The 24,853-nt window shown below is 33.6% G+C and overlaps 1 protein-coding gene across 8 annotated transcripts in view; it reads right to left on the bottom strand.

Moving 5' to 3' along the window:
• sas (stranded at second) overlaps positions 1-24,079 on the bottom strand; it is a 122,417-nt gene extending 98,338 nt beyond the window's left edge. For 2 of the 8 annotated variants that reach the window (XM_067782989.1, XM_067782934.1), the window contains exons 1-2: positions 23,945-24,070; positions 16,019-17,119 (exon numbers count right to left, since the gene is read on the bottom strand). In XM_067782989.1, coding sequence (XP_067639090.1) covers positions 16,019-16,634 — 616 coding nt within the window. In that variant the 5' untranslated portion in view covers positions 16,635-17,119; positions 23,945-24,070. Of the gene's footprint in view, positions 1-16,018; positions 17,120-22,949; positions 23,145-23,732 lie in introns of all 8 variants that reach the window. The other 6 variants (XM_067782958.1, XM_067782945.1, XM_067782982.1 and 3 more) reach the window with 6 other exon arrangements.
• Between the last annotated feature and the right edge of the window lie 774 nt (positions 24,080-24,853).

The raw sequence follows: 24,853 nt of genomic DNA, 5'->3' as shown, positions 1-24,853 counted from the left end.
AAATAACAACGTTATGTAGAAACGTAACACTTAATAATTCTGGTTCTTCTTTTCGAATCACGTATCGATTAGGTATATATTATTTCGTGTTAATATGCGCTCATTCATATATGTATGTATAATAGCCTGGGTCGATTTGTATGGACGAAAGTTAACCAATATCGCGACATTGATTTTTCGATAGGATTTGGGCTCAGGAAAAAGTGCTACTACGCATACCCAAAAAAATTATTTTCGAGCCTGAGAAAAAAAATGGCGAAAGGGTAAATTTTTCGACCAAAACACTCCCCAAAACACAAAAAATATATATATATATTTTTTAAAATGTTGTAAAACGTTGGCGATAACAGTTTTTTGGAAAAAAAAATATTTTTTTGGGTTTTGGAGAGTGTTTTGGTCGAAAAATTGACCCTTTCGTCATTTTCTTTTTGCAGGCTCGAAAATAATTTTTTTGGATATGCGTAGTGGAACTTTTTTTCCTGGGCCCAAATCCTATCGAAAAATCGATGGCGCGATATCGATTAATAAATCGACCCAGTCTAATGTATAAGGACTGTTACGAAAAGAAAGCGCATACTTTGATTTGCTTGTAATTCGACGAGGTTGTACATTTGTTGTGTAAACATCGTTGCCTATGGTATGGAGGAAACCCGAATGTAAGCATAAGATGTAAGTGTAAGCGTAAGCGTTAAATGAAAGTGGTATGCTATATGGGGGATACTTGTAAAATGTAAATGTAGACTTAATTTGTAATATTGGTAAATGTACTGTATGAAGTATTAGACAATGTATAAGTGTAGTCGTAATCTGTGGTATTGGTATTCTGTATATACGTAAGTATAGTCACTACAACGTAGCGTAATGTGGGAGCAAGGTACGTGGTGGAGTTGATATGAGCAAAATCACACTGCAACTCAAAGCAAACATGTCATCTACTTACATATAAATTTTAGTCTCTGAGCATTTAAACAATATTTGTACATGCAAATTCTCGAACAGATGTATACACTATAGTTGAAAATAAAGAGCCAGAGCAAATACGAGTAAATGTCTAATTTTTATTACTGATACAAAAAGTGTTTACAAAAATGGTTAGGTATTAAGGTTTAAGTTGAAATAAGTCTCTTTTGAGGGTTTTATTTGTTACATTTATATGAAGTAATCAAGTGCAAACAAAGAAAGAGCGAAATGATGAAAACCCAATTAAATTAAATAAGAGATTCACAAAACATAATCGAAACAGCTGTCGCCTTGTCCGTCCTGATGGTACGTTGTTTAAATTTTTCCAAAATTATTAAATAAATCAAATAAAATTTAATTAAATTTTTAAAGTGAAATCAAATAAAACAAAATAAAAAAAAATAAATAAAATATGTAAAATAAAATAAAACGAAACAAAGTAATAAAAATATAAAACAAAATAATAAAAAAATAAAATAAAATAAAAATTTATATAGTAAAGGCAACCTCTTTGTCCAATTTTGTTATGATAGGTTTAACGGGTTTTGATTTATAATTAATAATATTCGTAAAATTGGCTTTATCAAAAGTGGGCAGTGCTGCGCCCATTTTCAAATTTTTATCTAGAGTCCCAATTTAAGTCGACACATCAAATTTCAACGTTCTAGGTGTAAGATTTACTAATAATCATCCGAATTCTCTCATTTTAATTAGCGATTAGAGATGAGTGCCAAGGACCCCATATATCAAATTTCAATAAGATGTCTCAATATTTATTCAAGCTACCGTGATCACAGACAGACGGACGGATATGTTTAAATCAATTCCATTTTTCGTCCTTTGCGTTTTGATATAGGGAAGTCTATATTTATCTCGATTCGCTTATGACGTTACGATCAACCGTTATGTTGCCAAAGTTAATATACTCAGTGCAAAGCACGCTGAGTATAAAAATATAAACCCGATTTTAAAATATTTGTATATTTGTATGAAAAAAACTAAAATGTGTTCATTCCAAAAAAAATTATAGTGTAAAAGTTAAATTGTTCGCACTGGACATTCGTGTTCATACAGAACACGAACGAAGTTCAGTTTAAAAATTTTGAAATTTAAGCAGTAGTTATCTAAAACATTAATTATACATATAAATTTATACCCGTTTGCTTACATATTGTGGAGAATATTAGCATTTCTAACATCACTATGCTGTTAGTAAATAAACACAACACCAGTAAGCCATTTACACACATACATATATACATAGAAGTCAACGAAGAATATTTCACATACATAACCAGCAGCTTGAAGCGAAGCGAATATTTCATATACACATATGTAGTCAGCAGATAAGAGCGAAGAAGAAAGAGAAACAATCACACATCACGTTATCATCAGCTAAGAGCAGAGGCTGTTACTCACACATACAAACGCATAGAAGAAAAACATAGAGTACAGATATACTTGGATATAGCTAAATAACCAAGTATGGTGTCCCACAGGGATCTGTTCTCGGTCCAACGCTTTGGAATGTAATGTATGACGGGGTGCTAAAGATAGATCTACCAGAAAACACGCAAATTGTGGGATACGCTGATGATATTGCAGTGGTAGTAGTGGCAAGAAACTGGACCTGCTTCAAGCATTATGTAATGACGCCGTAGCAAGAATAAAGGAATGGCTGACCAATACAGGACTGGAGTTGGCTAGCCAAAAGACGGAACTGGTATTAGTAAGCTCCAAACGGTCGGCGAACGAGTTAGTCTTAACTGTCGGGGATCATCAAATCACCTCAAAGGATTCCTTAAAATACTTAGGAGTGCACATTGACTCTAAGTTAACTTTCAAAGAGCACTTCAGAGCGGTGGGGGAGAAAATTACCAAAGTTAATGGATCACTTATGCGAATAATGCCTAACATTGGTGGTCCGAGCGAAGCTATACGTCAGCTATTGTCCACAGTAACCAGCTCAATAATACTATACGCAGCACCAGTGTGGTATGGATCTAAACAGACCCATCAAAAATATATATTAGCAGCGTACCGACTTGCTTCTTTGAGGATAGCAAGTGCTTATCGGACGGTGTCCGACGACGCGATCCTGGTTCTAACCCGGAAAATCCCAGTGGACTTACTGGCAAGCGAAATGGCCGATCTGTATTACACTAATATCGAGCGACCATCTGAAGAAGACAAGAAAAGAGCAAGGACATAAACAATAGCTAAGTGGCAAGAACGGTGGGAGGCCTCGAGTAAAGGGCGTTGGACTTTCACACTAGTTTGGAACGTAGCTCAATGGAGTGAGCGGAAGCACGGCGAACTGAACTACCATCTCAGGCAGATAATGAGTGGACATGGCGGTTTCAAAGAGTATTTATGGAAGCGTAGGATAGAGGAAGATCCTCATTGCCCAATGTGTACCACAGAGTTAGAAAACGCAGAACACGTCATGTTCTACTGCCCCCGTTTCCACGAAGAAAGACTCACCTTGCATGGAGTCTTTGGGGAGGAACCTACCACGAGAAATTTAGTTTCACATATGTGCAACAGGAAAGAATGCTGGACTGCAGTGAGCAAAATGGCATTTATAGTAATGACACGCCTGATGGATGCTGAGAGGGAGCGCAGAGAAATGCGCATGCGAAGCAGTGGCGATTAAATGGACACTCAGAGCAAATAGCGGGAACCTGGACGCAGGGACAACAGTAGGCTCTTAAAAAATGAGAAATATGGAACGCCACCCTGAAGTAATGCGAAAGTGGTGCCGGGGTGGGCGACGGTTCCAGAACGGGGCTGTTTTTTAGTCTACGGACACACGGTTGCTGCGACGGCAGCAATTATGGTGCATTAGGCATTTTTCAGCCTCCCCGCAAAAAAAAAAAAAAAACCCAAGTATGAGATACAACTGTTCCAGAAGGCATGTTCGTGAAAAGTCTAGACCTTAGGAGAAATAGGTGAACGAGGCTAACTGAGAGTAAAAAAGGAGTGCGGAACAAGCGATAAGGGATCAGTTTGATTTAAATATGCTTTTAGTGAAGTACGCGATAATTGTAATTGTGAAGTACTCAACAGAGACCATTTTCCCATACTGAATATTGGAGTTATTTTTTCCACAGTTCAGCGATTCCCGTTCAACAGAAGGTGCGGAATAATCAGAAATTCCCAAAACTCGTTACACTATATTTTTCGAAATTTACAAATTCCAGATGTAGATATTGTCAGAGAAATTTTAAACTTTTTTAGCCATTTAAAATGCGGAAATAAAAAAATGGTTGCTAAAGAAACTATCTTGAGCGTTTTTTGGCTTTTTGAGTTTTTTTCTATTTTTTTTTTACCATTTTATATTTTTCATAAGTTGATATTAATTTTTGATTGTTTAAAAATAATAACGAGAGCATTTTGAAAATCGACCAAAATGTACGATTTTCTATGGAATACTCAGTACACAGTGCACTTTATTTTAGGATAAACACAAATTATGATTTAGTCATTCAGAAATAGAAAGTTAGCAGTGAAAATTTTTAAAGTGCAAATGTAAGCAAACAAATTATCTCATTATACGATCTCTTTTACTTCCAGCTGCTACAGAATTATTTGACTCAAACTAGAATAAGTGTTTGTTATTGTTGTCTGTATGTTAAACTCTTTTCAGCTTAACTGGCTGCCACTCATTCATGTAAGAACAAGACATTACTTAAGCCACTTAATAGGCGTTTAATGGCTTAGTCTTAACAATTGAGGTCATTTAGCAGCAAATTGGTAATTATTGTTAGACTTGAATCTAGAATGAAAGTTGAAACATTGAGTCAGACTAATTTGATGGTGGACTTTAGCGTTAAGTTCAAAGTTTTCTTAAGTCAAACTAGTTTTTATTTTTATGATTTAGATGCTGACTAAAGGGATATACGTTTTTTTAAACACTTGCAGATCTGAAGTATGATTATTTTACTTACATACGAAAACCATGTTTTATGTTACTACTGTCATTATTGTTTTTACCTCTTTGCTGCTTTAATGTTTACCTTTCTTATGTTTATCGTTTCGCATGTATGTGCGCAATGAAATGAGAAACTTTAAATAAAGAACACTCTTTATCTTAACTCTTGACCAAACTGGGTAGTGCCATACCACCATATAGTACTATTAGTTCGCTTTCACTCCCCGTCTATTAGGTAAATTGTGCTCGAATCTGGATTACAGTATTTTCGGTGTCTTAAGTATTAAATAGGATGTACTTTCTAAAGACGGGCAAAGCCATGCCTCCCTCTGCAAATTTTGCTTGATCTGCGCGACTTTGTCAATTGGTATTTAGAAAATAAAGAATGCGGTGGAAAAGAAGGGGAAGGGAGTGAAAAGGGATGGTAAAAGGAGAAAGAAAGGAAAGCAAATTGTTACGGCAAAGAGTAAAATGAAATGAAGAGGATATAGCGCGAAAAAGAAGAAAAGAGGAATGCCATGAGAGTTGTTTGAGCGAAATATATAGTTTTGTAGCTATCCACCGACTTCCACGCAATTGTCAACCCTTCCTGCGCAAGGTGAACCCTTCTACAAATATAAATGTATACATACACATATTTGGCAGGTGACGCTCTTTCTTTTGCAACGTTCTTACGAAAGAAAGTTTGGAGAATAACCTGAAAGTTAGGCGTGGGCATATACATGTTTATCCGACAGAGAACTATTTAAATCTGAAGAACTCCTCAAAATCTTCGTAGAAGGTCTTTTTAAAAGGTTAGAGCAATAGCAGAAGCTGAGAAGTTAAAAAAAATACTGAGAGCAATCAGAGAAGGAGGAGGCAGGGGCGTGGCGGAGCAGTGATATTAACGTGGGAAGGAAGATTGGAGACGGAGCAAAGAACTATTATAAGGTGGTAGGAGAAGATGTAAAGGTAGATGATAAGGGAAATGGAGTTTGATGAAAAAGGAAAGGGAATGGAAGAAGGAAAATGAAGGGGAGACGTAAAGGGAAACCGAATAGAGTTGAAAGAGAGGAAAGACAAAAGCGGGGATACGAAGGCTACCAGCTGGAGGAAGCGGAAGGAAAAAATAGAACAAAATAAAAGACGAGGGAAGAAAGATGAAAGAATAATGGATATTACACTCCATAGGTGGTAGTTTTTCTATGAAAAAAATCGACGTCTCTAAAAATTGTTCATAATTACCGATTTTGGAAAATTTATATCGGAAATCTAGCTTTTAATCAACGATATGCACGTTATATGTAAACTAGGTCTTAGCGTGTTCGGTACTCGGCAGTGTTTTGACAATCACTCCGCGTGTTTTTTTTTGCCACTAAAGCTTATCAGCGAAAATTCAACTTCCTAACAGAAGTCTTTAGGAGTCAGCATAAAATATATTGGTCCCGATTCGTCCATTTGTAAGAAAATTAGAAAGTGGCACGACGGAAATTGGAAAAGAAGCTCTGATCAAATCACTTTCGCAGGCAAATCACGCCTTGCACATATTTATCTACTTTATTTAATTGTATTTCATTTAATTTTATTTTATTTTATTTTCTTATTTTATTTTATTTATTATCATTTCATGAAAATGAAATGGTATATTAAGTTTGTCAAGAATCTCAAAATTGTAAGTCCTTAAAGGAGAAGAGATATACCCACCAACAAGTATACCGAGATGATTAGAATGAAGAGCCGAGTTGATTTAGCCATGTCCGTCTGTATGTTTGTATGCAAACTAGTCCCTCAATTTTTGAGATATCTTGATAAAATTTAGGTGTCCGATTAGACATTTGTCAGAACCGGCCGGATCGGACCACTATAGCATATATCCCCCATACAATCGATTTTTCAGAAAGGAGGATTTTTGTCATACCTTCCTCAATTTCTGAGGTTGAAGCTTCAACCTTCACAATATGCTTTCGTATATTACACATATTGCTGTCTGAAAAAATGATGAGATCGGCCCTATATATAGCTTATACCCCCTACAACCGATTGTTCAGATGAGAAGCTTTTCGTAATTACTGCTCTATTTTAACAGCTAGAGGCTTCAAATTTCACCGAATGCTTATATGTAGAGCATTCATTGTTGTGTAAAAAAATTGTATAGATCGGTCGTATATGTAGTATATATTCCATACAACTGATTGTTCAGATAAGAAACTTTTCACAATTTCTGCCCCATTTTAACAGCTAGAACCTACAAGTTTCACCAGATGCTAACTTATATAGCAGATATGGTTGTCTGAAAAAATCGAAGAGATCGGTCGTATATATAACAGCCAGAAGCTTAACTTTCTTATACAGCCGAAGCTCAGCCTAAAATCTTATTTATTTATTTTTAATTCCTTCATCTGCAATTAATTAGTTTACTCACTTTTTCTTTTGCTTTATTATATATGCCCACTTGTTCTCACTAATTCACAAATTTTTGCATAAAAAAAATATTGTTCACTCGTCATTCAAGTTTTTAAGAAGGTGCTGTAGCACCTTTCTTCACTATACCCCTACAAAAGCACTCATAACCACATTTAAAAAAATACTTTAAAGCAGACCAGAATCAATCGCATGACATAAGCACAAGGTGAACACCTACCACCGTAAAAAAATTGAAATCGACATTAATATTTGTCAAATAATTTTATTTGTATGTATGATTGTTTTTAATAGTCTTAGCCAAGAACTAGTTTTTCTGCATTTAACCATTAGCGAAAACAAAATGAAACTTGTCTCCAAAGTTAAGTATGCTACATTTTATAGAGTGAATAACTTAATAATAAAATCAAAAGTTGAACAATTTATTTTTAGTTTTATTTTATTATTTATGCAAAAAAAAAATTTAAAAATAAAATAAGTAACCCATGCGCTTATTAGAGTTTGTGGCTGCGAAATATATTTTATAAGACCTTGATTTTGTTTACGCTCTCTGCAAGTTTTAATCACTGTTGACTTAATTTGCTGTTGTAATTACAACATACATATGTACAATTTACATACATACATATGTAGGTGATGTTTGTTATAATTTATTTATAGTTTTTGTGCTTATATGAAGACTAAAGTTTTTTATACGAAGTAGCTTATATAACTTGATGCAATTAATGGCCCCGCTAAAAATTTCTTTTTAAATTGGCCTTTTAAGAGATTGAGTTGCACAAATTTTTAGTTAAACAAGCAACAAATTTAATTATTTTATGGTATACGAACCCTCACTTCAAAATAAATTTTTGTTCAAAAGAAAAGCGAAAGTATCAAAATAAATAAATGTAAGTCATTTACCAAAGTATTTTATGCAAATTTTAAACATTTGCCCTTCAACTGTTTGAAGATTTTGCAATAAAATAGTGAATTCTGTAAGTAAGTTTTAAATCTTGTGAATGAGAATGCCTGCTAGTTGTTCATACTGATTTTTTTCTTGCTGTGAAATACTTAACAATTGTGTTTTTATTTTTTTAGTACTGCGAATAATATAAAACACAAACAACACTCACATTTAATAGGGGCTTGGCGTCATTATAAGAAGAAAAAAACCTAACACTACAATGAGCTTTATTGACTTCATAAAAATTGCTAGGATGAAGTCTATGCTTTTCTGTTACTGCAGGGATTAAACAATGTAGTCCTAGCTCTATTCAATTTAAATTGAGCATATCTTGTTCAGATTTATATTCCCTAAAAGTGAACATAATCCAAGTTCGCTAAAATCGGGGAAGACAAGACATCTTTCCCGTCATATCGATCAGCCCCAGTTTTTGATGTGTTAGCAGCTTTTTTTATGCTATGTAACTGTTGGCGTAGTGTCTGGTATTAATATGCCGTATGGAGGAATACAGAATTTCAGTGTTCATGTAGTCCCTGCACTGTACCCTTATATGGAAACAATGCGAGGAAAGTAAAGGAAAACAAGTAAGAACGGGGCTGAACAATAATCTTATCCCGTTCGTAATCTCCGAATAATCGGATGTATAAGATAAGAAACATATAGTGAAAAGATCTACATACCTTAACGATTTTTAAGATAAATATAAAATAAAAAACAGGTAGGTACTTTGTGTGAGGATGCAAAGTTTCAGGTTTTTTGTGGTCTGTGTGTAAAAGCTATGACTACGAATCACGCATTTCAACAATATATGACGTAAACGTAACTATTTGATGAAATTTGATGAATTTTGAAGCTTCTAGCCGTAAAAAGGGGGCCAAAATTTGAGTTTATATGGGGTATATAATATATATACCACCGGTATCTATGATTTTCTCAGACAACAATATATGCTATACACGTAAGCATTTGGTGAAATTTGAACATATCTAAACGATTTTTAAGATAAATATAAAATAAAAAATAGGTAGGTAATCTGTGTGAGGATGCAAAGCTTCACGTTTTTTGTGGTCTGCATGTAAAAACTATGACTACGAATCACGTCTTTCAAAAATATATGACGTAAACGTAACAGCTTCTAGCTGTTAAAATGGGGAAGAAATTGCGCAAAGTTTCTTATCTGAACAATCGGTTGTATGGGATATATACTATATATACCACCGGTATCTATGATTTTCTCAGACAACAATATATGCTATATACGCAAGCATATAGTGAAATTTGAAGCATCTAGCTGTTAAAAAGGGGCAGAAATTGCGCAAAGTTTCTTAACTGAACAATCGGTTGTATGAGATATATACTATATATACCACCGGTATCTATGATTTTTTCAGACAACAATATATGCTATACACGTAAGCATTTGGTGAAATTTGAACATATCTAAACGATTTTTAAGATAAATATAAAATAAAAAATAGGTCGGTAATCTGTGTGAGGATGCAAAGCTTCACGTTTTTTGTGGTCTGCATGTAAAAACTATGACTACGAATCACGTCTTTCAAAAATATATGACGTAAACGTAACTATTTGATGAAATTTGATGAATTTTGAAGCTTCTAGCCGTAAAAAAAGGGGTCAAAATCACAGTTTATATTTAAAGATATAATATATATACCACCGATCTCTATGATTTTTTCAGACAACAATATATGCTATATACCTAAGCATTTTGTGAAATTTGAAGCTTCTAGCTGTTAAAATGGGGTAGAAATTGCGAAAAGTTTCTTATCTGCACAATCGGTTGTATGAGATATATACTATATATACAACCAATCTCTATGATTTTTGCAGACAACAATATATGCTATATACGTAAGCAATCGGTGAAATTTGAAGCTTCTAGCTGTTAAAATGGGGTAGAAATTGCGAAAAGTTTCTTATCTGAACAATCGATTGTATGAGATATATACTATATATACAACCGATCTCTATGATTTTTGCAGACAACAATATATGCTATACACGTAAGCAATCGGTGAAATTTTTAGCTTATAGCTGTTAAAATGGGGTTGAAATTGCGAAAAGTTTCTTATCTGAACAATCGGTTGTATGAGATATATACTATATATACAACCGATCTCTATGATTTTTGCAGACTACAATATATGCTATATACGTAAGCAATCGGTGAAATTTGAAGCTTATAGCTGTTAAAATGGGGTAGAAATTGCGAAAAGTTTCTTATCTGAACAATCGGTTGTATGAGATATATACTATATATACAACCGATCTCTATGATTTTTTCAGACAACAATACATGCTATATACCTAAGCAATCAGTGAAATTTGAAGCTTATAGCTGTTAAAATGGGGTAGAAATTGCGAAAAGTTTCTTATCTGAACAATCGGTTGTATGAGATATATACTATATATACAACCGATCTCTATGATTTTTGCAGACTACAATATATGCTATATACGTAAGCAATCGGTGAAATTTGAAGCTTATAGCTGTTAAAATGGGGTAGAAATTGCGAAAAGTTTCTTATCTGAACAATCGGTTGTATGAGATATATACTATATATACAACCGATCTCTATGATTTTTTCAGACAACAATATATGCTATATACGTAAATATTTGGTGAAATTTGAAACTTCTAGCTGTTAAAATGGGGCTAAAATTTGCGAAAATATATATATATATATATATACTATATATATATACTATATATACCACCATATATATACCACCGATCTTTATGATTTTTTCAGACAACAATATATGCTATATAAGTAAGCATTCGCTGAAATTTGAAGCCTCTAGCTCTTAAAATAGGGCAGTAATTACGAAAAGTTCCTTATCTGAACAATCGGTTGTGGGGGATATATACTATATATACGACCGATCTCATAAATTTTTTCAAGCAACAATATGTGCAATATACGAAAGTATATGGTGAAGTTTGAAGCTTCAATCTGTTAAATTGGGTAAGATATTACAAAAATCCTCTTTTTCTGAAAAATCGGTTGTATGGAGGATATATGCTATAGTGGTCCGATCCGGTCGGTTCCGACAAATGTCTAATCGGACACCCAAATACACCCGCTCACCAAATTTTATCAAGATATCTCAAAAATTGAGGGACTAGTTTGCATACAAACAGTCAGACGGACAGACGGACATGGCTAAATCAACTCAGCTCTTCAACCTGATTATTTCGGTATACTTAATAGTGGGTCTATCTATTTTCCTTTAAGGGCTTACAATTTTCGGTTTCGTGACGAAATTAATATACCATTTCATTTTCATGAAAGGTATAATTAAGTGAAGTAGGGGAAAGAAAATTAAAGCCATCATGTATAATGAGCGAAATCAGACAGTAAATCAAAGCAAGGACATGAAAATTAATTAAAATAAAGTGAAGTAGGAGAATGTAGAGAAAAAGACGGGATGAAATGGAAAATATGTTATAGGCGAGTCATAATTTTTTTTATTGAATGATTATAAATATGCTATCGATAACAAAGGCGATCGATGATTTATCTCAAAGTTATCCTTTTTTATCGATTTATTATAAAAAATTTATCGATTATTCGGCAAAAAATTATTGATACCCTATCAACAAATTTAAAAGTATTTTATAAAAAAGTTATCGATATGTGATCTTAGTCTTATGATTTTGTTATCAAAAAGTTAATAATTTTTTATAAAAATATGATCGATTTTTTATCGAAGAGGTATCAAGTTTTATCAAAATGCTTTCAATTTGCTATCGAAAGCTACCTATTCATTATCCAAAATTTAACGATTTAATATCCAAAAGCTATATAGACAACTTTTCGAAAATGTATCGATTTGGTATCGAAATGTTATGCATTTTTTATCGGAGTATAACCAATTTGTTATTGAAAAGTGACCGGTTTATATCGCAAAGTTAACGATTTACTGTCGAAAAGTTTTCAATATATTATCAGTTGCTAACGAAAAGTTGTCGATTTGCTATCGGAGTGTTACCAAATTTTTAGCGGCGTGTTAACGCTTTGTTAACGAAAAACTGTCTATTTCTTATCGAAAAGTTATCGATTTGCTTTTATCGAAGGGTTATCAGGTTGCTATTGGCCTGTTATCGATTTGGTATTAGCGACTCTTCAGTTTTTTATTTGATACCGATAAAACTTCATTATAACATCTTTAGCCGAAGAGATACCAATAAAAAGCCAATTCGTTATCGATAAAAGCTGACAATAAAACACTCACTTGTAGATATTCGCTTGCTAACGATAAGAAGCCGACGAAGATCTTCTCAAAGGACGGAAAATAATTTTTTTCTGGTGGCCTATGTTGCTTATTACTTGCTCCGACGATGTTATATATATTTAACCATATAATAAATGCAAATAAATATGGAAAATTTATTTCCATGACCTGTTCACAATAAATCGAATTACATTTTCAATTAATACCAAATATTCACCATCATAACAGAAGAATCACTTCATAAATTAATTAACACAAATTAAACACTAAACGCCTAAAGGAAATATTTATATGAAAAATTAGGCAAGGTTTGAATACATCAACTAAATCAGATATCAATCAATTTAACGCACCTTTACCGAGATTGAGCTTTTCATTAATCTCAGCCTTCACGTAAATGCAACGTGTGTATTCAACCCAGAAATGCAGCGAGCGCATAATTAGTCCCACAAATTAACGCTAACACAAAAGAAAAACATTTTCCGATTACCGGCTTATGCAATGAAAGTCAAATAATTGCTTGCTAAATAAAAATTTGTACTTTGAACCTATAAACATTTTTAGATTTCCGAACATACATTCATAAAAAATCAATCATGCAAGAAGGTTGCGGTCAATTTCATATGCCAGGTAAGCAGTTATTTATGCCCTCATCAACTGAAGATTTTAAGATCAAGATTAAGTATTTATCATTAAAGTCTTCCGCCGTTCGAACAATTCTTTTCAAACGATTCTGCATAATTTGTTTTTTTTTTACAGATTTTCCTATTTTGTATTTTCTTCAAAAAAGGCGCCATTCATTAAAAAGTTTATCTTTTTTCCGTTACATGCATGCATACTCTGACTACTATTGGCGTACTTTGGCCACATCCGCTCAATGATGCGTGTTCTAAATTTAAAGTAGTGTTTGTGTAGTAACAAAAAACTTAAGGCACGAACTTGCTTCGCATAGAGGATGTGATCATTTGGAAGCTTTTCTAATTACTTGAAAGTGCTGCAGGTTAGTATTTTTTTTTATTGCAAGACAGAAGGTATTTGCTAGTCTAACTTTTGGTAAATTAATTTGACTTTGTAAGACACAGTCGAAATAAAGAAAACGACCAAAGCGCACAGCTTAAAATTGGTGATGAGGCAAAAGTAATTTGTAAACTCTTGAATGTATACAACGCTCATCTTTGTTCTTAAACGTCTTTGTCTTAATTTGATATTGGAAAGCAATAATTTATGAAGCGCTTCTTGGCAGGGCTTTTCAGCAACTTAATTAAAAAGATGGGCTAAAAAAAAGCAGGTATGAGCATGAATAAGTTCCACATTAACGTTCAACATATCCTACAAAAATTTTTTTTGAAAACCATCACTGGGCATAGACCATTGTGACACAGCATACAACTGATTTGTACAAAATAAGGCTATTGAGAGCTAAGATTGAATCAAAGTTTGCAAGTATCTTCCACCACCAAATATCCCGGAACTAATATACTAACGCTGAGTTTCGTCGGATTTTGACCGATACCGACAACCTATTGTTTTACTTTATTATTTCTATTGTTTTATTATTATTATTGTCGAATTATTGGTTCGCTATGGGATTGCTATCGCCGAGTCATCGATTCTTAGTGGCCTGTTATCGATATAATATTGAAGTTTTTTCAGTATATGTTTCACTGCAGCGCGATGCGTCGTCGATACAAATCAATAACGTACTTTATCAAATTGGTAATACTCCTAGCGGCCACCGTGGTGTGATGGTAGCGTGCTCCGCCTGCCACACCGTATGCCCTGGGTTCGCACCCCGTGCAAAGCAACATCAAAATTTTAGAAATAAGGTTTTCCAATTAGAAGACAGTTTTTCTAAGTGGATTCGCCCCTCGGCAGTGTTTGGCAAGCGCTCCGAGTGTACTTCTGTCATGAAAAGCTCTTAGTGAAAACTCATCTGCCTTGCAGATGCAGTTCGGAGTCGGCATAAAACATGTAAGTCCCGTCCGGCCAATTTGTAGGGAAAATCAAGAGGAGCACGACGCAAATTGGAAGAGAAGCTCGTCCTAAGATCTCTTCGGAGGTTATCGCGCCTTACATTTATTTTTTATTTTTTAATACCTAAATGAAATCGATAACCTTTCGATATCAAGGCGATAACCTATTTATAATAAATCGATAAATTTTCTATACAATATTGTTTACTTTTTGGTAAATTTTCGATAGATAATGGTTAACCTTTCGCTAATCAATCGCCAATTTTAAAATAAGAGACTGATAACTCATCACTAAAAACGGTAGCTCATTTATAAGCTTTGCTATATATAGCCAATTTGTAATACTTCGATAACAGATCTATAACTCGTCTTTACTCGCCATAGCCCGCGCATGACTTTTAAATAAATTTTTCTTAACGTATACAACAATATTGATAAATTTTTGATAACATATCGTTTTTCGCTAGCGAATAAATAACTTTTCAATAAAAAATCGAAAACTTTCAATTCTGCCACACATTTTCGTTGTTCCCACAGTGCACCTTCTACCCCATACAGCATTCCTATCCCATACACTGCGCCTACACTAACATATATTCTATAATATTCCATACAGCATGTCACCTCAGAAGACTACACTTAGAAATAATATATATTCCCCCATGCTCTGGATTCCCCCATACAGTGAGCAAAAATGTTTGCACATCAATAAAAGATGCCGTAAAAATCTTCAAAAAGCAGTTCAAGATGCTCAAACGGAATGTTGAAATTTGTTTGTGATAATATAGAAGGCGATTCGAAAGTTGCAATGGACATGAACTTAGCAGGCTGCGCTCCAGAACCACTGACATAGGTTGAATGGGTTATAAAACCACTCTTAGTACCATTCTCTGTGCAGTTCTCAAGCATAACGAAGGCTCAGCCATATTCAACTTATATGCACCAAAATAAATTAAGTCTTCATACCCGAAAAAGAAAGCGCTTCGCATACAAAACCGTCTTACGTATTTTATCATAAAAACCAGACTCCTAAATGTACTCAACACACATACTCCAAGGTTATGTGTCTGCATACAGAGCTGGTGAAATCGATTTCCTACTGAATTCGGGAACTTGAGTATGACCTGTGAAATTTGTGAAGCAAATTTAGTCAGCAAGTTATGCGTTGAAAGGCACACCGCAAGAATGAAGCGATATCGCGCTCTGTCGATTTCGAAATAAGTGATTAGAATTTGAATAAAAATTGTATTGAAATTGTTGTGATTTAAGTGAATGTAGCATACGTCAGCTAATGTATTTCTATTTAGAACTCTTGTTATGCGCATATTTTTCCTCAACACATTGTTGCCTGCTATACACATACTAGACAATTAATTCCAATTTTCTAGTACCTAATACCCAATAATTTAGAGTTATTTTCTTTCAATTGCTACACAAATTTCTATACCGATTATTTCCAAACAAGTGAACAGACACAAAACCAAAAGACGTAAAAGGGTACACACATATTTGTATGTTATTATTCTAATCTATTCAATAACTCACCAGTAACATCCAATTTGTGCTCCGCATTAGTGCTACCTTCTTCATTTTTAACCCCTGCTGCTGCTGCCGCTACATCAACCATAGTTTGAGTTTCAGTATTGGTTAACAAATGTGCATCGTTTTGCAATGCTGGCGATGAAGAAGAAGGCGATGTTAGAGAAGCTGATGGCGATGAAGTCGTTGAACTATCATTCAACATTGTGCTGCTTATATTAGCCGTAGACTCCTCCACAGCATTTGTGGCTGATTTAATGGCTGCTTCGGCAGCGGTGGCGGCATCATTTAGACGAGATGCATTCATGTTGGCGGGCATCATGTCTGATGGCAATATTGTAGACGTCGCTTCGTCGGCTATTATTGTTACAGCTGGTAGAGCAGTTGTATCGGTAATAGGCGCAGCATCATTGTTTTTTTGTGTTGTTGTTGTTAGTATATTTGCATCACCATTACTTTGTACATCTTGTGCTTGAGCTGTTTGCACACTAACGAATAAAAGTAATCCACAAATCGCGCTGATGAGAAATAGTTGTGAATATATTAATTTCGTTGTTGTTGTTTTTGTTTTGTTTGCAGACATATTCGCACATTTTCTTCGTTTTCCGTGTTGCGCGTACATTTTGTGTTTTTTTATAAATTTGGAATTTTCTGCAATTTTATTTTGTTGTATAGTTTTGTTGTAATTTGTATATATGAACTTTTTTTTACACTCAAATTTTTTGTGCGCTAATTTATTTTGTAGTTATATTTAAATTTTGTGTTTTTTTGTTGTTTTTTGTGCTTTTTCGCTGATTGAACTGCTTGCAAATTTTTATTTGAGGCACTTCCCTGTTTCAGCGGTGATTTTTGTTTTGCCTTTCGATTTTAGGCTTTTCCTGTTTCGCCACGTTTTTCAAAGCACAAATTGTTGTCTTCGTTCGCAAAAGAATCGCTACTTAGTATTTTTTCTCTGAACTCACTGGACGATTTATTTTATATTTCATTATTTTTTTACTGCATGCATTATTAAGATCACTTAAAATTTTTGGCAAATACTGGGCCACTTAAATTTTTGTTTAAACACTGGCACGTTAATTGTTTCACAGTTACATTTTCTCTTATAAACTGCAATATAAAAGAATTTATACAATTTTTTTTACATATTAATTATTATTGTATTCAATATATGTGCTTAATATTTTTCATAATACAAACTAATGCTTTTTTCAACAGTTTGCCCAAACAAGTTCGCTTCTTAAGTCTTTTGTTTAAAATCAAAATTTTGGATTACTAGCTTATGCCCGTGGGTTTCACCCACGTTTCAATAAACATATGCAAAATAAATAACACAAATTTTTTAATTTATTTTAAGGTTGTGTATTTGCGAATTTAGGTACTGCTGAAAACCATAGGATATCTATACAATATTTTTTATAGCCAGCTGTACTTGTACACATAGTATTATAACTTTGATTGGATAACGGTTGGTTGTACAGGTATAAAGGAATCGAGATAGATATAGACTACCATATATCAAAATCATCAGTATGGAAAGACAATTTGATTGAGCTATGTCCGTCCGTCCGTCCGTCTGTCCGTTAACACGATAACTTGAGTAAATATTGAGATATCTTCACCAAATTTGGTACACGAGCTTATCTGGACCCAGAATAGATTGGTATTGGAAATGAACGAAATCGGATGATAACCACGCCCACTTTTTTTATATATAACATTTTGGAAAACACAAAAAACCTGATTATTTAGTAATTGTAATTGTAATTGTATTATCCTAGAATGTTGAAATTTGACGTGTGGACTGATATTGAAACTCTTGATAAAAATTAGAAACAAAATTTTTAAATGGGCGTGGCACCGCCCACTTGTGATAAAATCAATTTTACAAATATTATTAATCATAAATCAAAATTCGTAACAAAATTCGGCAGAGAGGTTGACTCCTACTACAGCTAATGACTTCCCTTGAGTTTCATTGCTAGATATTGCGAAAGTCAACCTAATAGGAAATTGGAGGCTTTTTAAATTGAAAGGTATATCTGTCGGTATTTATGGAATACTTGGTATGAAAACTTTGTTGTTTTTGAAATTTCCCTATAAAATCATTGCTTCAATGATATTCGGTAAAAGATTTGTGATGATAAACCTTGTCCCATTACATTAGCACGGAGGATCCGAATTACGAAGCATAATTATTATGGCCCTTTGTTAAGGATCAATCGATGAGGAGGAATTCCTGATGGCTCCAAGGAGTTAAGAAACTCAACCAGATTAGGCACAGCTTGCGATTCTTCCGCAACTGTGTCAATGGATTGATAAGTTTTCGTGGTTCCTGCTAGTTTTTCTAGGATTTTGGCATTAATGATTATAATAATTATTTTGATATGATCGCACTACTAAAAGCTTTTCATTACCAAATTTAGATATTTCACTTGAATGAATCAATAAATCAGCTGTTTTTGTTTATTTATTTATAGTGTTGACTTATTTAGGGACGATTCCATAACAGCTAGTGTACACTTTCATTTTCTACTTCAAGTTTATTTGCTTGAATCTTATATAGATAGAGAAGATGTAGATAGACTGAAGATAACAAACATTTTTAACAGCGGCAGATTACTAAACGACCAAAAGGAATAACAGCCAAACTCAACTCTGCAGTCAAATTTTAACTGCTAAAATAACCTTAGTTTGTATGGCAGCCATAGTTCTGAAAAATCCCATTTCTAGGGAAGGTGCCACGCCCCCTGTTCTCCAATTCCACCGTTTTCTGGATGTGTTAAGACCAGGGGTGGAAATTATTATTCCTTTTATAATATAATTCCTTGCGAAACTATAAATTTTGGACTTTTCATATATTTGGATCAAGGTAAACATTATTTTCGGATTTTAAATTTTTTTAATTCGGATAAACCGTTTCTTTGTTATCAACCCGGACTTTTATTTTGGCCTTAAAAAAATAAATTCCGGATTTATCTTTTATTTCCGGACTTTTATTTTTAATATTCCGGATTTAACTAGTTCTATCGGACTCACAAAATAAAAATACAGATTTTACTTTTATATGTGGACTTTTATGGAAAAAGTTCGAAAAATAAAAAGGGGATACCTGAGACCTCAAAAATTTTCACCTAGGACAATTTTTTGACCTGAACGTTTTCGACTCCGAAAAAAAAAATTAATTAATTAAATAATCAAAGTCGAAAAAAGTCATAAAAATGAAATTTCGCAGGCTCGAAAATAATTTTTTTGGGTATGCGTAGTGGAACTTTTTTTCCTGAGCCCAAATCCTATCGAAAAATCGATGGCGCGATATCGGTTAATAAATCGACCCAGTCTAATGTATTATATATAGATGATGCCTTTTCCATCATTCTTTTTAACTCAAGCAATTGCTTAACCTATTTAATAAGTCAGCTTATCAGTCTTAGTTGTTTACTCTCTGATTTTATTACAACAACAACACTTTGGAATTTGTGTCAAACGCGTTATTGGTATGCGGCATAATAAAAAAAAAAAAGCATTGAGGTGCTTATAAAAATTGCAAAGAATAGGTGAGGCGTACACAAGACAAGAGCGCGCATACTTGCACAGCGATTCACTAAAGCACAGCCCATGTCATAATTGTGACAGCATCAAAGCACATACACAAAAGAAGAAGAAGAAGACGAATAAATTGAATGGCATATTATGAGTAAGACTTTGAATTTTTGTGTAGGTTTTTTCCCAAAGTCAATAGCTTTTGTAATATTTGTTAAAATTTCAAAATGGTTTATGGTAGAGAATAAAAATTTGCAAATTTAAAATAAGTACATATCTGTAGATATTTCGACTTAGCTCGTTTGTATGGGGCGCTGAATTTGGTATGAAGTTTACAAAAAGATGGCGCTATAAAGCAAATATTTTTAGCTGCCCTAGTCGCCTGGACTGGCTTTCTATCATCTGCAGAGATACTACATAAGTTGAAGAGCTAAAAGATAGCGCCCAAAAGCTGACTCCAGAGAATGGTGCTAGACTGAAGGTTGTCTCATATTCGGACCACATACTTTCAGGATATCTCCAAAAGGATTGGTGTCCCTTAAATGGGGAGATTGTAAATTAATGGCTCAAATGCAAGAATTGGAGAATGTTTGACCGGATGTAAAAGTTCACAGTAGTGATATAATCCATCGATTAGTAATCTACTTAGACAATCGAAATAATATTTTTTCTATGCGTTCCATAAGGTCTTACTCTTAGCTAAATCAATTTCAACTCTGGTAGCTAAAAATTCCAGAGATTGTAATGAAAAAGTTGCTGAGTACAGTACAGTTAACCAAAAATCCTGCTGCTCTAATATGTAATGGTAGCTAACAGATGCATATAGAAATGCTACCAAAAACTGACTCAAAAAGTGTCAGCGTGGGCAACCAGTTTACCATCCAGTAGAACAAAATCAGGACTAAAGACTAAAGGCTCAAGGCTAACCGATTGAAGAAGGTAGATACAGGAAAAAGGTGGTGGCTGTTCACAGCCGAGTAGACCTCAAGTTTTACTCTCGACCCTGTTAAAGCCTATAAATCGAAGGGTATTTAATACCTCTACATATTCCTTCACCACGAGACGGCAGTAGATCCCATATGCAGAAAGAACAGTAAAGAAGGCCAGGGGATAACGTTAATCCCCGACCTACCGCTGAGCGGCGAAGCTCCTAAGCAACAAATAAACATTTCTTACAGTGTAAAAAATAATTCAAGTCAGTCCTGCCTCGCATAGTCAAAAGCTTTCATCATATGATGTGCGGAAACACGGATATCAACTTATTATTATTCTATCCTACTAAGTTAACCTGCTTTTGTAAACGCTTTTAGAGTAGGAGATTTTCCCTGCCTAATCAAAATGAGGCATTCGCTGTCACTTGCTGGCCTATGTCAGTAAGGGAATCAATATCGGACTAAAGTAACACACATTGGAAAATAATATTTCCAGTACTTGATTGTGATTACTCCGTTAAGGTTGTAAAATCATTACTGAACTCTTTGGGATTCTGTTCGGGATAAAACAAAATTATTTTTATAATTATTTTGCGACTATTAAGACTATGGTTTGGAACCATGCATCAATTATCTCCAGATCCTTTAGAAACTATTTACGAAAGATTTAAGGAATATTTCTGGATCATTAAGTTATTATATCTTAATAATTTTGGTGTTATTTTTGCGGCTATTTCAATGCCACTTCGAGATCAATTTGGGAAAATTTTGGAAATCTTTGATGATTGTTTCGCGAATATTTCACAATATATTCTGAACCACTTCTAGATTATTTCCGCACTATTATATATCAAAATAGAATTGAGTTCAAAATCAAGCCTCAACTATTTTTGATGAAATATCGGGATTGTTTTCGGGGCTGATTCAGAGCTATTCCACCATAGTTCAGAATAGTTTTCACGATCATTCAAAACTTTCAAGATTGCTCTCAGTATCATTTCAGGTTAGGTTCGAGATTATATTCGGGATAGTGTGGGGACATTTTCGGCACTGTGTTCGGAATAATTTCGGTACTATTTCGAGACTGTAGGTATATACATTGGTGCTCATTTACATCAACCAAGTGTTAGCAATTTTGATTTTAAGTTTAACAAAATTGTGTGTTTTAAGATTATAGTAGCAAGGAACCGCTGGTGTGCCCTTTATATCATTCTGCAGATAGTTTTTGAAAAGTTTGCTATCGATAGGCAAATGTATTACTCTTCTTTATACATATAGATGGGTTTTCAAATAACAGAATCTACAGTCTTGAAAGTTAATTTTCGGCAATAAATTTATAAAAATACCAATAAGGGGTATTCCATCGTCACGCAGTTAAACCGAAAGATTTCTGTGAAATCAAGTTTCAGCTAACGTTAACCGAGGATGGTGAAAACGGCCCTCAAAAAATATGCTAGCACTTTTTAAAGGTGTTCCTAGTAGGGATGACGATTCGATTTTCTTCGAGCTTTGTTTACACGTATGTTTATAAACATACGTTTTCAGAACCGGGTACATTTTCTGAGTCCGCCTTTTTTAGAACCGTGTACTTAATCAGATTCGGATACTTTTACAAAGTGCTTTTTTATATTCGCGTAATTCTGCAGAACCGGAAACTTCTTTAGAACCGGGTACTTTTTCGGATTCAGATAGTTTTACAAAGTCGGGTACTTTTTAGAGCCGGGTACCTTTTAATAATCGGGTACTTTTGCAAATCCGAGTACTTTTTAATTTGCGATTACTGTTCTTTTTTCGGGTAATTTTACAGGTTGGGGTACTTTTTCCATTTCTTGTGTTTATTTATTTCGCTCAGTAAATGAAAGTTCTTTAGAACCGGGTACTCTTTTGGATTCAGATACTTTTGCCAAGCCGGGTAATTTTTTAGAACCTGGTACCTTTTTAGAAACGGGTACTTTTGCAAATCCGAGTACTTTTTAATTTTCGACTACTGTTTTGTTTCGGGTAATTTTACAGTTGGGGTATTTTTCCATTTCCAGTAAATGAAAGGTATCTTCGTGTTTACTTCACATATATGTATATCAACAGACTTTTTCGGGACCGCGTACATTTTCTGATCCGGTGTTTAAAGACCGGATATTTATTTAGAACTGGGTACTTTTTCAGATTCAAATACTTTTACAAAGACGGGTACTTTTTTAGAACCGGGTACTTGTACAGAACCAGACACTTTTTAGAACCGGGTATTTTCGGACCTGGTCACTTATTAAAACCGACTTATTTTTGGACCAGGGTAATGTTTAGCATCCGGGTCATTTTTAAGAATGTAATTTTAAAAATTCGGCTCTTTTTGGGTACTTTTTAGAACCGGGTTTTCTTTTAGAGCCGCGCAGGCCACTCGCTCATCTAGCTCCATTTCCAAATGAGAGTTCATTTATTTTAAGAACCTTGTTTCAAACGTTACTTACACCTAGAAAACACATAGAACAAAGTTAGTTTTATTTTTGTTTTATTTGCAATATTTCATTTAAGTTTTTTTGCACAGCAGGTATTAACGGTGTAATTTTTTTTTAATAGTTGTTCTTTCACTTTCATGAATTATTTTCACCAGCAAATTTTAATATATTATTATTATTTTTTTTTGCACTATAACAAGTTTTTACCTTAATATGAATTTTCACTTTTTTTGAATTTTCAACTAATTTCTTTAAATTCTGTTTTAGCAATTTTCTTATTTTACATCATTAATAAAAAAATCACTAAATTGCTTCAAAATGAGCACACATAAATACATTTATTCTATTGTTATAGTTAACACTTGAAATAGCCACCATTTAAATGAGTTGGCATGAGTCGGTAACCTGCGGCTCGATCTGTGCGAAGCTAAGCACGGACAGGCAGCCAGGCGCATAAAAGAACTTGTTTTGTCGGAAACTACAACCCGTTTAAAGTTATATGAAAGTTCAGCAGTATTTGTGGCTTGTAGTTCATTAGTATGTTGGAATTTTGGTTTAGAATTTTGTTTTATTATTTTTCTGGTTGTGTTGCTGTTGTTGTGAGTATAATAATGAATTATGAAATTTTTTCATGTAATTTAGCTATAAATTATTTGAATCATTTCACTCAAAAGTATATGAAGGTATTGTAGTTTACACGAATTGGACTTATTTTTAAAATTAAGGCGAACAAAAATCGTAAATAAAAATGAATTTTACAGGCACATATATAAATATATTTTTATGCACAAAAACCTTCACAAGTTAAACTCAGTTTTATGAAATTTCATTACGATTTGAGTTAGTCTTATAAATTTCATTTTAGTGTAATTAAATTTACTTTAATTTTAATATTAAAATGAATTTGTACTTTTTTATTTAAAAAAAATTTGTAACTCTCTTAAACATTTTGATCTCTTTTAAAAATTAATATTTTAATTAATTTAAGCCACTCCACTTTATTATACGATCAATGTAACCGGCACTACTCAGCTTAAACAAATATACATATGTATGTATGTACACTATTCAGCCATATACCCGTCGTTTGATCCGCTACATTAAACGTTTTCACCCATCCCAGCCAAAACACGAACTTAAACTGAAACAACTGCTTTACGGGCTAAAATGATCGTTCATAACGTTGGTAAAACCTGTTAGTCAGCCAAGTAAATACAAATATGTATGTATTCAAATAGCAACAACAACAATAAAGTAAAAAATGAATAGCTTAAAGAGTTGGCCGGTCAGCCTTCAACAGATGAGTTGGAATAACTTGCATTCGCTTGGTGGGATGTGTATTTGAATGTGTTTCTGATTTGTATACCCAGCGGTGGTGTTAGGATAGGTATCCAATAAAAGTAGCGAATCGGGATATGCATATATACAGATATATGAAGATGAAAGCTAAGAATGGGTATGATGATTGACTTATAATACCCAGCTTTTGGCATATTATTGGTCGTGTTTTTTTTTACTTGCATAAATATCTGCGTTTGCGCCTAAAAATATCATAGGCAATTACACATGGTAGAAGTATATTGTGAATTGGTGGAGACACCAACTTTTCCGGTCATAGTGGACAATACCTTTATAATTTTAAATCACAAAATTCTTTTACACGAGCTATTGTTAAAGTTTTTTAGTCAAAATTCAACAAGACTATGTTTGTATTAAAGGAAAAATTGCCTTCTATTTTTTGGTCCATTTATATAAAGGTAGTCTTTAAATATTTTTATCATCTTTTTATTTTGCATTTTTTAGTACTGCCTACAAAAAGGCAATTGCAACTTTGATTACTAATTTAAGTAATTCCGAATTCTTATCTTTATTTATTTGTTCAAAATAGCAAGATTTAAGAGAATTACTGGAGTTTT

The sequence above is a fragment of the Eurosta solidaginis genome, chromosome 1, assembly GCF_040869045.1.
Source record: "Eurosta solidaginis isolate ZX-2024a chromosome 1, ASM4086904v1, whole genome shotgun sequence".
Lineage (NCBI taxonomy): Eukaryota > Metazoa > Arthropoda > Insecta > Diptera > Tephritidae > Eurosta > Eurosta solidaginis.
Note: the sequence above shows the minus strand (reverse complement) of the source record. Positions and strands in the feature narration are given on the sequence as shown.